Here is a 14361-nt window from a genome sequence, read left to right on the forward strand (position 1 = left end):
TGAAAAACAACCCAACTGTCAAACTGACCCAGACAGGGAATCCACAAACAAGGCAGAGTCACAGAATGGTTTAAGCAAGAAAATGCTCACTTTCTAAAAGTGGCATTTTCAAACGCACAATCTTAAAATCAACTTTGCTAAAAGATGTATTTTTAAATTGTGAGTTCAGGGACCCCAAACTCCACATGTCCATCTACTCTCTAGGGGAATCTACGCTTTAATCATATTTAAAGGTAGCCCCCATATTATCCTATGAGAAAGACAGTCCTTGCAACAGTGAAAAACGAATTTAGCAGTATTTCACTGTCAGGACATATAAACCACATTACTATATGTCCTACCTTATCCATACACTGCACCCTGCCCTTGGGGCTACCTAGGGCCTACCTTAGGGGTGCCTTACATGTAAGAAAAGGGAAGGTTTAGGCCTGGCAAGTGGGTACCCTTGCCAAGTCGAATTTACAGTGTAAAAATACACACACAGACACTGCAGTGGCAGGTCTGAGACATGATTACAGAGCTACTTATGTGGGTGGCACAACCAGTGCTGCAGGCCCACTAGTAGCATTTGATTTACCGGCCCTGGCACCTCTAGTGCACCTTACTAGGGACTTACTAGTAAATCAAATATGCCAGTCATGGATAAACCAATCACATACAATTTCACACAGAGAGCATATGCACTTTAGCACTGGTTAGCAGTGGGAAAGTGCTCAGAGTTCAAAAGCCAACAGCGACAGGCAGAAAAAAATAGGAGGCAGGAGGCAAAAAGACTGGGGATGACCCTGCATAAGCAAAAGTCCAACAGATTACTTCATATTTATGTATTTAATATTTAGTTTTATATAGTCTACTCCACGAAGGTAATTGTCACACAGAAACACACATAATACAAAATACTCAGTAAAATACATTGAGTTATGCCGGCTCATAATCAGTAGGGTGCAACTGTAACTATGTCTAAAGCAGTACTACCTTTGATTTGAGGTACAGTGTAGCACAAGACAGCTGAGAGGACCTTAATGAGACTGCTGTAAAAGAATAGGCCTTGGTGTAGTGAAGTTGCTTGCCAGTGTTGTTGTCAGAAACCTTACTTCAGCAAAACATGCCAAAGCAGTGGCAAGCCTTCTACTGAGACACCCCAAAAATGTTATGAGGTGTTGAAAGCAAAAATCATACAAGAACAACATAAAAAACTGGAAGAAGGCTTTATTTTGCCTATGTAAAATAGATAGAGGTTGCTGGGAGAATTTGGAGTTTCGAAGATTAACTGTCCCACAGTTGAAGAAAAACAGATTGTTCGAGTATCTCGCAGCAAGTCTTGTATCACTGCAGGATTATAGGGCTGCCCATCCAGGCACTGGCTTTGTGAACATGAAGGGGTTGAACTTTTCTCAAAGGTTGCCCAATCAGAATGATCCAAAAGAGACCCTTTTCAGTTTGTTGGAGGCGCCAATCAGAATTGTTGCACCAGCTCATCTTAACAATTGTGGTGTGGCTCTGCGTTTAGCACAGTCTAGTGGGCAGGCGGGCAGCAATTCAGAAAAACCATGAAATGCTCACTTCTCCCCAGATTGTTTTATATTTCAGGTCCGTGCAGACAGCTCAAATATGAATTGTTTTTCAGTGTTCACTTGGAATTTAACTTGCTCTTTTCCTAAGTCTGTGAGGGAAGCAGATTTTGTTGGTTTCTCAATAAAACTCTGCTCCGCAGGCAGTATCAAGGAGTGGAACATTTTCATGGTGATATTCAAAATACAAATGCAGATTGGCAGCCCATTATCAGAAAAAGACCAGCCTTGTACCAACAGGGTGGCCTAACTTTAGAAGTAAGGGGATGTACTGAGCATTTGTTATTTATGTTGCTTAGCTTGTTTTTGTGTTAAGATGTTATTTTCTGTCTCCTGGACTGTTTTGTTGATGACCTAGCATGCTGCAGCAATGGGGCTAGGACAGCCTGGATAAAATTGGCTACCCGTAATATAGTGTTACACCTATCAGCAGTGTTTGTCACCCTCCCCACTCACTCAGTAGGACACACCCTTGACCCCGTCTTCTCAGCAGGAAACATCTCACTCTCTCACACCTCTGGACCGACCACCGCTGTGTCCACTTCATTCACCAAGACCGCCATATGCCACCATGCCCCCTATGCCTCCTGCAGAAACTGGAGAAAGTGGTCACCGATGCCCAGCTCACTGACACACTCAGCCACTCCCTTCCATCGGAGATCACGGACACAAAAGACTTGGCTCGCAACCTTCACTGCTGGACCGCCGACTGCGCAAACACCGTAGCCCCCGCCCCCCCCCCTAAGAAAACCTGCCGGAAACCAGCACAGCAAGAAACCCAGCTGGTTGACAACTGATCTCCAAGATTCTAAACACACCTGCAGACGACTCGAACAAAAATGGGGGAACAGCAAAAAACATGGCAGACCGTACAGCATACAAAGAAGCAGTCATGGGGCGCCACCAAAGCATCAGAGCCTCCAGAAAGGCTGCCATCCAGGAACGCATCAGCGCCAGTGCGCACCACATCAAGGTGCTTTTAACATAGTCAAGGAATTCACAAACCCCCCCCCCCCCCGTCTTGCCACATTTTTCCACTGTAAAATCCAGAATATATACGAAGGGTTAGAGAACCAAATCTCACCTTCACTGCTCACCAGCACCCCCCACGGACCCCACCCCCCTGCCGAGACTGAGCCAATGAACCCGTGTCTCCACGAAAGCTCATGAGCTCTGTCCACTCAAGGGCACCTTTGAACCCGTGCCCACACCACATCTTCAACTGAGCCAGCGCCACCATTGCTCCGAGCTCTGTCGGACAGTCAATCACTCCATCAAAACCGCCACCTTCCCGAATGACTCCAAGCAGGCAGGGATCAACCCGCTATTGAAGAAACCCTCCGTCGATCCTAGAGATATGAAAAACTACAGACCTATCTCTTCTCCCCTTTCCAGCCAAGGTAACTGAAAAAGCGATCAACACACACAGCTCACTTAATTTCTAGAGTCAAACCACATCCTCGACCCCTCCCAATCTGGTTTTAGGAGCAACCACAGCACCGAAACTGCCCTTCTTGCAGCCACGGATGACAACCACACCACACCACACTGGACCACAGAGATACGTCTGCTCTCATCCTCTCCTCTGCTTTCAACAGTGTATTCCACACCACCCTATGCATCAGACTTCATGACGCCGGCACCTGCAGCAAGGCCTTGGAGTGGATCCGCTCCTTTCCCACTGGAAGGACCCAAAGAGGTCAGACTCTCCCCGCTCTTCTCGGAACCAACAGAAACCTGCTGTGGAGTACCCCAGGGCTCCTCCATGAGCACAACCCTCTTCAATATCTGCATGGCTCCGCTCGCCAAAATCGTCAGACAGCACTTTCAAAACATAGTCTTCTAGGCCGACCACACACAGCTAATTTTCTCCCTCTCCGACGAACTGTCAACAGCAAAGAGCAACTTCCACAACGGAATGAGAGCAGTTGCCGACTGGATTAAAAACAGCTGTTCAAGGTCAACTCGGACTAGACAGAGATCCTCATCCTGGGTGCCCCACTCCCTTCGCCTGGGACGACTCCTGGTGGCCAGCTGCCCTTGGAAGCACCACCGACCATGCACTCAACTTGGGCATCATCCTGGACTCCACGCTGTCCATGACCTGCCAACTCCACGAAGTCTCATCGTCATGCTTCCACACGCCTCCTCTGGAAGATCTTCAAGTGGATCCCCACTGAGGCAAGAAGGACGAGGAAGGACACCCACGCACAACGGTCTCCATGCTGGCATCACAAAAAAGCTCTGAGTAAGACTCCAGAGAATTCAGAAAGCAGCAGCCAGACTCATCCTAGACACCACAGCCAAATCTCCGCCCGCCTTAGTGACCTGCACTGGCTCACCATCAACAAACGCATCACCTTCAAGCTCCTGACATGATGCCTACAAGGTCCTGCCCAGTATCGGACCGGCCTACCTCAACCGCCGCCTATCTTTCTACACCCCCGCCAGACAACTCCAATCTTCTCCACTTGCCCTCGCCGCCACCCCTAGAATCGGGATGAGAGCAGTGGGAGGCAGATCCTTCTCCTACCTCGCAGCACAGACCTGGAACACGCTACCTACCCACCTCAGGTAGGCCCCCTCGTTAAATCATTTCAGGAAGGACCACAAGACCTGGTTCTTTGCCTGATCCTCACCCCTCATGACAGCATCTTGAGACCCCGTGTGTGATAAGCAACGCTATACAAATTGCTGATTGATGAATTGTTTGCTCAGTGAACAAAAAATAAATAAACTAAATTCTAGTATATTTAGTTTGCGGTCTGCCCTGCTGATGGACATGATGTGAAGTCAAATAGAAATCTGTGTGGGTAATTTATGTCTTTATTTTTCAGACCGAGCCTGAGTGACAGTGATAGTGACACAAGTGAAGACTCTAGTCACGCCGGTCGAGAGCCCCCAGCACCCCTGAAAATGCCACCTGTGGTAAATATCAATTTAGGACTTCTCCCATACAGCGCTATATGAAAGATGTTTGTTACAGAAGCACCACTTATCCTGAATTTTGTGTCTTTAGATCATTTTTTTTTTTAATTACGTACAAGCTCACATATTTAGTTACACTTCATATTTTCGCGCTCTGCCTCATCTAGACACCTGGAAATCAACCAGTGTGATCAGGATTGGACGCTAAGTATTACAAAGTTGCCTATAGACGTGTTACAGATTTCTAACGTTTGAAGTTCCGAAATTCATGTTTAGGATTGCCATTTGATTCTTATTTGAATATACAAGACACATGATTTAAAAAAAAAAAACAATTTTATGGTGAAACCCTTAACCACTATTAGCTCCTCTGTTGCACCTGGATAAATAAAGTGTAATAGAAATACTATTCATGATCAGTTTTGTAGTATTTCTAAGTGTAGGATATTTCTAAGGCCTTAACAGCTGCCACATCCTTTTTATTAGTAGAGATCTGCTGCCTTGCCATGTGTGCAGGTGCCTGAAAGAATCTGTGACCCTGCTACATGACCACCCTCAGCACAAGTCATACACGTGGGCTTAGCGGTCAGTAGGGGGCACAGAGGGCAGGGGCCTGAAGGCTCAGTAGCCCCAATTATAGCTGTGGGTTGCTATTCAAATGCGGTTTGAGGCCCATTTTTTTCTTTTTTAAGTTCTAGTTCAAGACACCATTGCTGCACCACTCCTCATACACCCCTCTTAGTAGTCTCCATGTTGACAAAGTGGTTCTGTTCATCGTTTTGTGGCCAAAGACCAGGCTCTGGTGTGTCTCTAGATTTTACGACTTTTAATTGCCTCGCTTACCCTCTAATTCCACTGAATTGTAATGGGTGGGTTCCAGCTTGCTGCAGTAACCGTGCCACAGTCGAGGGCTACCCTGGAGACCCGACTGGGTGAGATACAGATTGTCTTTACCAAGTAGTTGATTTTGCTCTCACTGGAGTTGACATAGTGCCCGTGCATACCTCTCTCGGTTAGCTACCTTTTCTGTCGTTGAGGCTTGGTTATTTCTCTACACTGGCTTGTGGTCACAACGTTCTCACCCTCAGAAACGTATTCAACCGCCTGCTTTGTTCAAACTGAGGCCCTAGGCCGCCACTACTAGCATATACCCTACCTCTTCAGATCTTTCAGGAGTTTTCATCTGGGAGATTGCTTCCCCCAACTCTCCCAGCTTCTTAAAGAGCTCTTTGCAAGGCGTGTTGCTAAAGTGCATCCTGGTAACCCTTGGATATCTTTGCCACAAGTTCCAGTGTTATAGCATTAAAACACATGGCCCCAATCCCTCACTGAATTGAATGTAGCCTCTTCAAATGAGGTTGTTACTCATTGCCACCCACTGCCATTGGGCACTCCTCCTGTGTTCGCTGGTGTTGCAAATGATTAGGCTTGTGCTGGAATGTCCCCAAATGTCACATCTAACATGTTTTTGTTTTATTTCCTCGTTGTTGCACGGCATCTATCATGCGATTAATCCTTTGCTTCTCCTTTACATCTGCAAGCCTAATTTTGCAGCATGAATTCTTTTCTGGATTCACATGCTGTGCATTATTCCGCCATCTAGTGGTTGGGTCCAGAAAGTTGTGTTCTAGTAACGCCCCTCACCCCCAAAGGCGAAGATGCTGGGGCACGTAACACCCAAAAAAGAAGGCTTCAATGCCAGACGAAGTAGACTTACGGGCACAAGAGCTCAAAAGGAAAAAGAGAAAGCTTAAGACAGAAATGGCCGCTCTTATCTAGAGGAAAAAAGAATTTGAAGATTCTTTGAAACAGTTCCCCATCCAATCGAAACCCTCATCAACTAAGGTCACGGATGAGGATCTGTGCTGAGGCACCAGCGCTCCCAGGACTGCACGAGGAAGAATAGGAAGAGTTCTTCAGTACAGATGATGCCGAGTACGCTCGGGGGTTAAACGATTCCAGCCACTTTGAGGACACATGGCAGGACTTTGATGGCAGTTCACCCGAAGAGAGTATAGACAACTACCCATCGAGGCCATCACCACCGGACAACCTAGCCATGTACAACAGCCTGGTGAAGACGACTGCAGACACCTATGGGGGTACAGCTGGAAGAAGAGAAGTAGGGATCATGCTTCTTACTAGAGACACTATTGCTACCCCAGAAAGGAAACCTTTACTTACCCCTGCTGCCCAGCATCCTGGGTCAAGGTAAAGAGTAATTTAGGGAACCAGCCAACGCAAGAGCACTCACGCCCAGAGTGGAGAAAAAATATAAATATTCCACATAGGACCCTAAATACATTAAAGGAAATGTCCCCACAAACTCAATTAGCGTAACAACTGTGAGGAAGAGAAACAGCACACCCACCTCCACGGCCACACCACCTGAGAAGGAAAGTAAGAGCCTGGACCTGGTGGAATAAAATGGAAAGGGAGGCCACTGCGTAATGGAGAATAGCCAACTCCAGAACCCTCATGAACCGCTATGGACACCACCAATGGCAGGAGATCGAAGACCTTTTGCAACACCTCCCAGAATAATACAAAAAGAGAGCCAAGGCGGTCCTACATAAAAGAAAAGGCATCACAAATACATTCCTAAAGTAAGCACTAGATGCGGCAGGTATGGCCAGCAGACAGATGTGCACATGTAGCATCCTAAGCAGACAAACCTAGCTTAGGATCTCAGGTTTCGAGCCAAAGGTACAGGCATCAATAATAAATATGCCCTTCACAGAGGGTGCAGTTTTCGGACAGGCAGTTGATGACACCCTGCAACAGATAAAGAAAGTCTAGGAGACTGCAAGATCAATGGGCTCGCTACAGTTCAGGGGCTCACATAAGAGTGGTATCCCCAACAGAAGACCCACGGGCAGGGTTTCCTTTAATACAGGGCACCAACAAGTCCGGCAACTGGGGTCTTCCCTCCAAGCCACACAACCGCAGGCTTACCAACATTGGCAACACCCAGGGAGGCAGTTCTTTCAAGGAAAGGCATGAGGAAGGGGAGCCCCCCTTCCCCTCCCCCCCCAAAAGGGGCGCGGGATCTCAGGTCAAGGACACCCAACATAACACCAGTGGGGGCAGAATCAAGAAGGTTTTCCAGGAGAGGAGAAGAATCACCCTAGACAAATGAATCCTGAATTTAATCCAGTACAGATACTGCATAGAAATAACCAACCAGCCCCCACAAAGACCTCCAAAGGGGAGGGTTTTCAAAGGAGAAGTAGTAACTCAGAACTATTCTTAAACTATTGAGGTGTGAGAACTATTCTTAAAGACAGCCATAGAACTTGTGCCAACATGAGAGAGGAAAACGGGAAGCTACTGACCTTATTTCCTAGTTCCAAAACCAGATTTAACTTTAAGGCCAAATGTGGACCTTAGGTTTATAAACAAATTCATAGGAACACGACCCTTCCGAATGACAATCTTGCAAGAGGTATTCCCACCGCTACAGGAGGGAGATTACCTGGCCACCCTAGTTCTAAAGGATGCATACCTACATATTCCCATAAACCAAGGTCACAAGAAATACGTCCAGTTTGTGTTACACAAGAAACACTACCAGTCCACAGTGCTGCCCTTCGGCATAAAGTCTACACCAAGAGTCTTTACCAAGGTCCCCTCTGCAGTAGCATTACACTTAAGTCCACGTTTATCCGTACTTGGACGATTGGCTAATAAAGGCACAATCAAGGAACAAGTGCAAGAGGGACGTCCAAATGGTCATGCACACATTACAACTTCTGGGGCTAACAATAAACCAGAAGAAATCATCACCTCAACCAGAGCAGAGAAACCTACACCAGAGGGGTTAACCTCTGACTGTGAGGACTGTCAGGGAGCTCATGGGCATGATGGAATCTTGCATACCACTGATCCCACACACAACACAACACTTACGACCCATCCAGGAATGGATCTGCAACAAATGGTCACAAGCCGCAGGGAGCTGGGAGGATCTAGTGGTTGTCAAAGCAAAGATACAAAGGGAGATACAATGGTGGAATACAACAAGCATAGGGAGAACTTTCAAAATACCTGTTCCAACGATGACTAACTATAACAATGGAACGCATCAGACAAGGGTTCGGGAGCTCACACCGGTAAGGAGGCTATAGAACAACTGAGAGGCAGTGAAACACATCAGTTACCTAGAACTGAAAAAGGTCTCCCTAGTGCTAAAGGCATTCCAAGAACAATTGACGGGCAAGAACGGTCTTATTCCAAATGGACAATACAATCACCATGTTTTACCTGAACAAACAAGGGGGAGCAAAATCCTTCACCCTATCAAAACTAGGTCCGGACATTTGGCACTGGGCAATACAGCACCAAATAACTCTCCAGACAAATAATCTACCTGGAGAACTCCACACAGAAGAAGACAGACTAAGCAGAAAGGAGAACAGTTCACACGAGTGGGAAATAAAGCAAGAAGTCATCCAAAAGATCTCCAACACTTGAGGCATACCAAGCATAGACTTGTTCGCCACAGCAACAAATGCAAAATGGCAACACTTTGCCTCCAGGTTCCCACACCCCCAGTGAAAAGGGAATGCCCTGTCAATAAATTGGTCAGGGAAATTTGCATATGCCTTTTCTCCAATTCCTCTAATCCACAGGGTGATGGAGAAGCCTAGACACTTGAGTAGCAAAATCATACTCATAGCCCCACAAAGAAAGACCTGGTACTTGGATCCATTGGAGATGTCAAAGGGGCAAATGATCACACTGAAACAAGTGAAGGATCTACTGACAGTCGAACACGGAGAAGTAGATCACCCAGAGCCAGTCACACTCAGCTTAGCAGCTAGGCTCCTGAATACTTAGAATTAGCCCACCTACAACAGCTCCCTCCAAGAACAATGGAAATACTGAGGAAAGCAAGGTAACCAAGCACACTGAAATGCTACACCGTTAAATGGAAAAGACGCATCCATTGGTCCACAAACAACAATGAGATGGAGTTGAGGACACACCAGGACACAGTACTAATATACCTCACCCAACTGCTAGACAGTGGCCTCACTTATGCATCAATAAGGGTACATCTGGCAGCAATAGTGGCATATACTAGGGGCACATGAGGATAAAGCCTCTTTACATCCACAGAACTAAAGAGATTCCTAGAGGGAATCAAAGAGTGGCACCACCAAGATCAGCATCAACACCTTGTGGAACCTGAACATGGTGTTAATGTAGCTGGAACAGAACCATTCAACCCCATGCACAAATCTGAGCTAAGGTCAGGTACCCTAAAGACAGCCTTTCTGATTGCAATCACATTGCTACGCAGAGTTAGTGAGTTTCAAGCACTAACGGTTCAGGAACCATACTTTTAGATACACAAGGACAAAGTGGTCCTTAAAACCAACTCTCTCTTACTACCAAAGGTAGTAACACAGCTCCACGTTAATGAATGCACAATACTACTGGCTTTCTTCAAGGATCCAAAAACAAAAGCAGAAAGGGCCCTACACACTTTGGTTGTTCAAAGGGCTTTAATGTACTACCTGCAGGAGACCAAAGCATTTTGCAAGGGAAACTAGTTTTTCCTGTCATTTTCCAAAGCAAACAAGGTACTACTAGTATCTAAGGCAACCATCACCAGATAGCTAGATGTTTCCCAGCTTTTGCGTAGCAATCATGGATGGCGACAACAATCTGTGTGACACAGAGCATACTCAACCATGAAGAAAGGTGCCACACTGGTGTATCTGGCAAACGTGCCCATTGAGGAAATCTTCGCTGCAGCGACAAATGGTGATCTCCACACAACTTGGCAAAACACTACTGTGTGGACATTCAAATGAACAAGGAAGCACAAGTAGGACAGAAGGTACTACAAGACACCTATTTGCCAACTCATCCACATTTCACCACAGCCAGCCCAAAGAACAATCTAATGTAAAACATGTGAATGCAGAAAAGGATTCATGCTGCAAAACGAAATGGTTTCTTATGTGGAGAAGTAGTTTTGCAGCTTGATGAGTTTTGTGGATTCACATGCAACCAACCCACATCCCCAGAAATGGGACAAGAAGCAAACAGGTTGAGGTAAAAAAAAAAAAAAAAAAATAGGAAGGAAGGAAGAAAAAAGAATCCGAAGATGGAAACCACGCACTGGGATGCTGTCTGATGTCACACAGAGGACAGACTTACCACCATATGCTGGTTGACGCCCCAGATGGGGAAAAATGACTAGAACACAACTTTCCAAACCCAACCACTAGATGGATGAATAATGTACAACATGTGAATCCAGAAACCTCTTCAAGCTGCAAAACTTCTTCTACAAGTAAGAAACCATTTTGTTACCCTTCAAAAATATAGGACAGGGTTTTAGATTGTCTCTTCTAGGGATCGGTTCTCTTAGAATCCTTAATGCCAAAATGTCCAAACTCCTATATTTATTTTGGAAGTGGTGCATAGTATGAATTGGTGGCTGTTGCCCTGCTCTGTTCTTGCAATGGCCCAAGGGGACTGGTAGCCCTTATGAACTCCTTGACCAGCTTCTGGCGTACTGCTGTTTTCATGTAGATAATTTTGCCCAAATTATGTTTTCATTTAGCAGTTTGTTTTTGGGGAATGAGGTTGGCTGTAGGGCTGGGTAAGTAGGCACTGTCGCCACACACCTCCGTATTGCTGTTTTACACAATGGTTAGGGAGTATCAGACGCCTGGCTATGACTTTTTTTTCAATACATTAGTTTTAGCTGAGTAATTTAGTGTTACATTTGTGGTCTGCATAAAGTTAGTTTAATGTATATGTTATAAAGAGAATGTTATGTTGCAATGCAAGTGAGTACCCTCGTCTTTGGGTGGATAAGAAATAGACCAGTTAGTCAGGCGTGGGCAGTGCTGAACACGTCTCCCTGAATGACTTATCTGTGTATATTGACAGTAGATAAACTATTTTTGTTTTCTCTGTGTTGGATGTTCATAGAATTTTCAGTAATCTTAATGGGCAAGGAGTAGGTTTGCCCCCTAATGCCACATAAAGAATGATAAAAGCAAACTTTGTGTTTAGTTGGTCTTCCAAGGAATGTATTGAGAGCATAGTTGTGTGCATTCTTTAGTGTTACTTTCAAGTTTACATCTCTGGGCAAATGGAACCGCAGCTGTAACCTCTATAGGTATTAAATATTTCTGAAGCAGACTTCATTTTCATTTTATTTGTGTTTTGAGGGTTGGAAAACTGTGCGTAAGGCCTGGACTAACCAAACACAAGACCATTTTGTGATGCTTATTGTTAATATGTGACATCAGCATATGAGGGTTTATCTTTTTTACACTTAGACTGTTGGCAGAAAGAGTCCTGAACCCTGCAGCAAGCCTGAGAAGATATTAAAGAAGGGAGTCTATGACAAGGTAATATTTGGGTTAACACATCCAGGAATTGAATTTACCTACTGTAAGGCTGTTGATTTTCACATCCATCAGATTTAAATGTTGGGACATTTCTCCTTCTGTTTGAGCTGGGTAGGTTAGTCAGTAACATACAAACTCTTTGTTGCATTATTCTTAGGAAGCCTTTTGCAGATAGGCGGCTTGTGTTGTCGGTGATGCAAAGCCTCAAAAAACAAGTTGTGAGGAAGCACTGCAGTGTCCTAAAAATCCAAAACCATTGAATATTATTTAAAAAAAAAAAAAAAAAAAAAACCTAGTGGGAAAATTAAAGGTCTTTTTTTTTTTTTTTAAGGGGGGGTGGCAATCAGACTGGCATTTGTGAAAGTTTGAGCTCTTAGCATTGTAAATGCCCTTTTTTTTTTTTACTTTTGTTTCTTTGTATGGTATGCAGCGGAGTGATATTTACATAGCGCAGTTGCCGTTCATATGATCGTGTGGTGCTGGCAAACCAGAAAATATGAAATAGGTTATGATGGAGGGGAGACAAGAATATGCTGGCTGAAGGGGGAAAAGGTAACATCCTGGTAAAAGCAAACACTCATAGAAAATGGAAGATTAAGTAAAGCATGTGTAATGTAAGCAGAAACATGGTTACATTAATGCTTTTACACTTCTAATATGCTGGCTGAAAAAATCCTGCAATATTTACCATTCTTATGTTCATGAAGCAGGAAAAGGTTGCAGTACCAAAGGCTGTCCCTAGGTGTCCCTTGGGACCTCTTTGGGCTACATAAGGTACTATGTTAGTGACGCCAATACAGGGGAAAAAAAGCATGTTTATTTTTCATTGGAATTTAACAACCAAGTGCTTTACTTTGTAAAAACGCCCTGTTCCTGAAACTGTTAAATCCTAATAAAAGAAAATAATCAGTTTATTTGCAAAATGCAAAAAATAAAATAAAAACAGCGACCGTGTTTACAACAAAAAAAAAAAAAACTTCTGAATAACACATATATACAACACAAGCAGCAGGTTCTAAGCACAGCAACATGAGTTTTGAAAGATAGCCGAGTGAGCTAAAAACTCCATGTAAAACTGTATGAAATGAATCTGCGCACAAGAGGCTACTTAACTGCGGTCTGTGAATAGACTGTAAATAGTGCTGGCTCTAGGGCACTGCAACAGGTGCCACCTCACTGGGTGTTGGCTTCAGGGGGGGGGGGTGCAGTTTTTGCAAGTGTTATAATTTTAAAAGTACCTGCTGTTGCCATTTCTTGCCGCCAACTATTTTCAGGCAGCAATAAAAATGTCAACTTAACTCTGATTAATATTCTTTCTGCAGAGAGATCAGAAATCTGTCAAGTTTTGACTCGATCATAGGATAGCGCAGAGGGTTAATATGCCTGCTGCAGAGAACAGAGGTGTGACCGGTGCCACCGCACCGGGTGTTGACTTCAGGTGGGGGCTGCAGTTTTTGCAAGTGTTTTATAATTTTAAAGCTCCCTCTGTTGGCGTTTCTTTCCAGCAGCTGTTTTCAGGCGACAATAACATTGTCTACATAACTGTGATTAATGTTCTTTCTGGAGAGAGATCAGAATTCGGTCAAGTATAAGTTTTGACTCTACCACAAGGTAGCGCAGAGGGTTAATACGCAACTTATGAAATTAAGCAAATCAGAGAAAAACATGCACAGAAGATGATTAATGTGTCAGATTTGTAGCACTGTGAGCACCGACCGACTGGGAATTCCATCAATATAAGCACGGAATCAGAATCCCAGCTAAAACAAAACGTTTTGAAACAATAATAAAACTGTTTCCAGATGTGTGAATTGCGTATTTAAACAAAAACAATACAAGTCAAATATGAGCTAGCATTTGTAATCCTGTGCAAAAGCAAACAGTCATAAAAGCAAATAGCGGAAAAATACCTTGCACATTTACCATTCTAATGTGCATGAAGCAGGGAAAGGGTGAAGTACCACAGGCTTGTCCCTGAGTGTCTCTTGGGACCGTTTTTAGCTACTGCACCCTGCAATCGTCAATTTAACACATCCCCAATGACTTTCAGGCGCCGTAATGAAAAATGAAATGCAGGGCCTGTTTTATGAGAAGTTTTACGCTGTGCCTTCAGGTTCTGAGGGTGAGGAGACAATATGCTTGCTGCAAAAAACAAACACTCGTAGAATGCTAGATTAAATAAAGCATATCAAATGTAAGCAGGAACAACATGGTTATGTTAGCTGAGCGCAAGAAAGCTGTGGAAATGAAAAGGAAAGCTTTGCCAAACACGGGCAGGAAGCCAAGAAAAACAGTCCCTCAAAGAACAGATAAGCTTGACAAAGCATAATTATACAGTAGTTAGTCCCAGCTCCCAAAGAGAAAAAGGAGGGACACAGAGGCATGACTGACCACTAGCAAGCAAGGATTTTTAAATGACACTGAAACAAATGAAATGCCTTTAAGCCCACCGAAGTATACTAAAGTATATAAGAGGCCGTACA

General features: G+C 44.5%; 1 protein-coding gene across 3 annotated transcripts in view; it reads left to right on the plus strand.

Annotated features, from left to right (window-relative positions):
* MLLT1 (MLLT1 super elongation complex subunit) overlaps positions 1-14361 on the plus strand; it is a 169972-nt gene that overhangs the window by 139041 nt on the left and 16570 nt on the right. For all 3 annotated transcript variants that reach the window (XM_069216396.1, XM_069216395.1, XM_069216394.1), the window contains exons 9-10: positions 4409-4499; positions 11807-11878. In XM_069216396.1, coding sequence (XP_069072497.1) covers positions 4409-4499; positions 11807-11878 — 163 coding nt within the window. The remainder of the gene's footprint in view (positions 1-4408; positions 4500-11806; positions 11879-14361) is intronic.

This window comes from Pleurodeles waltl, chromosome 12, assembly GCF_031143425.1.
Source record: "Pleurodeles waltl isolate 20211129_DDA chromosome 12, aPleWal1.hap1.20221129, whole genome shotgun sequence".
In the NCBI taxonomy this organism is placed as follows: Eukaryota; Metazoa; Chordata; class Amphibia; order Caudata; family Salamandridae; genus Pleurodeles; species Pleurodeles waltl.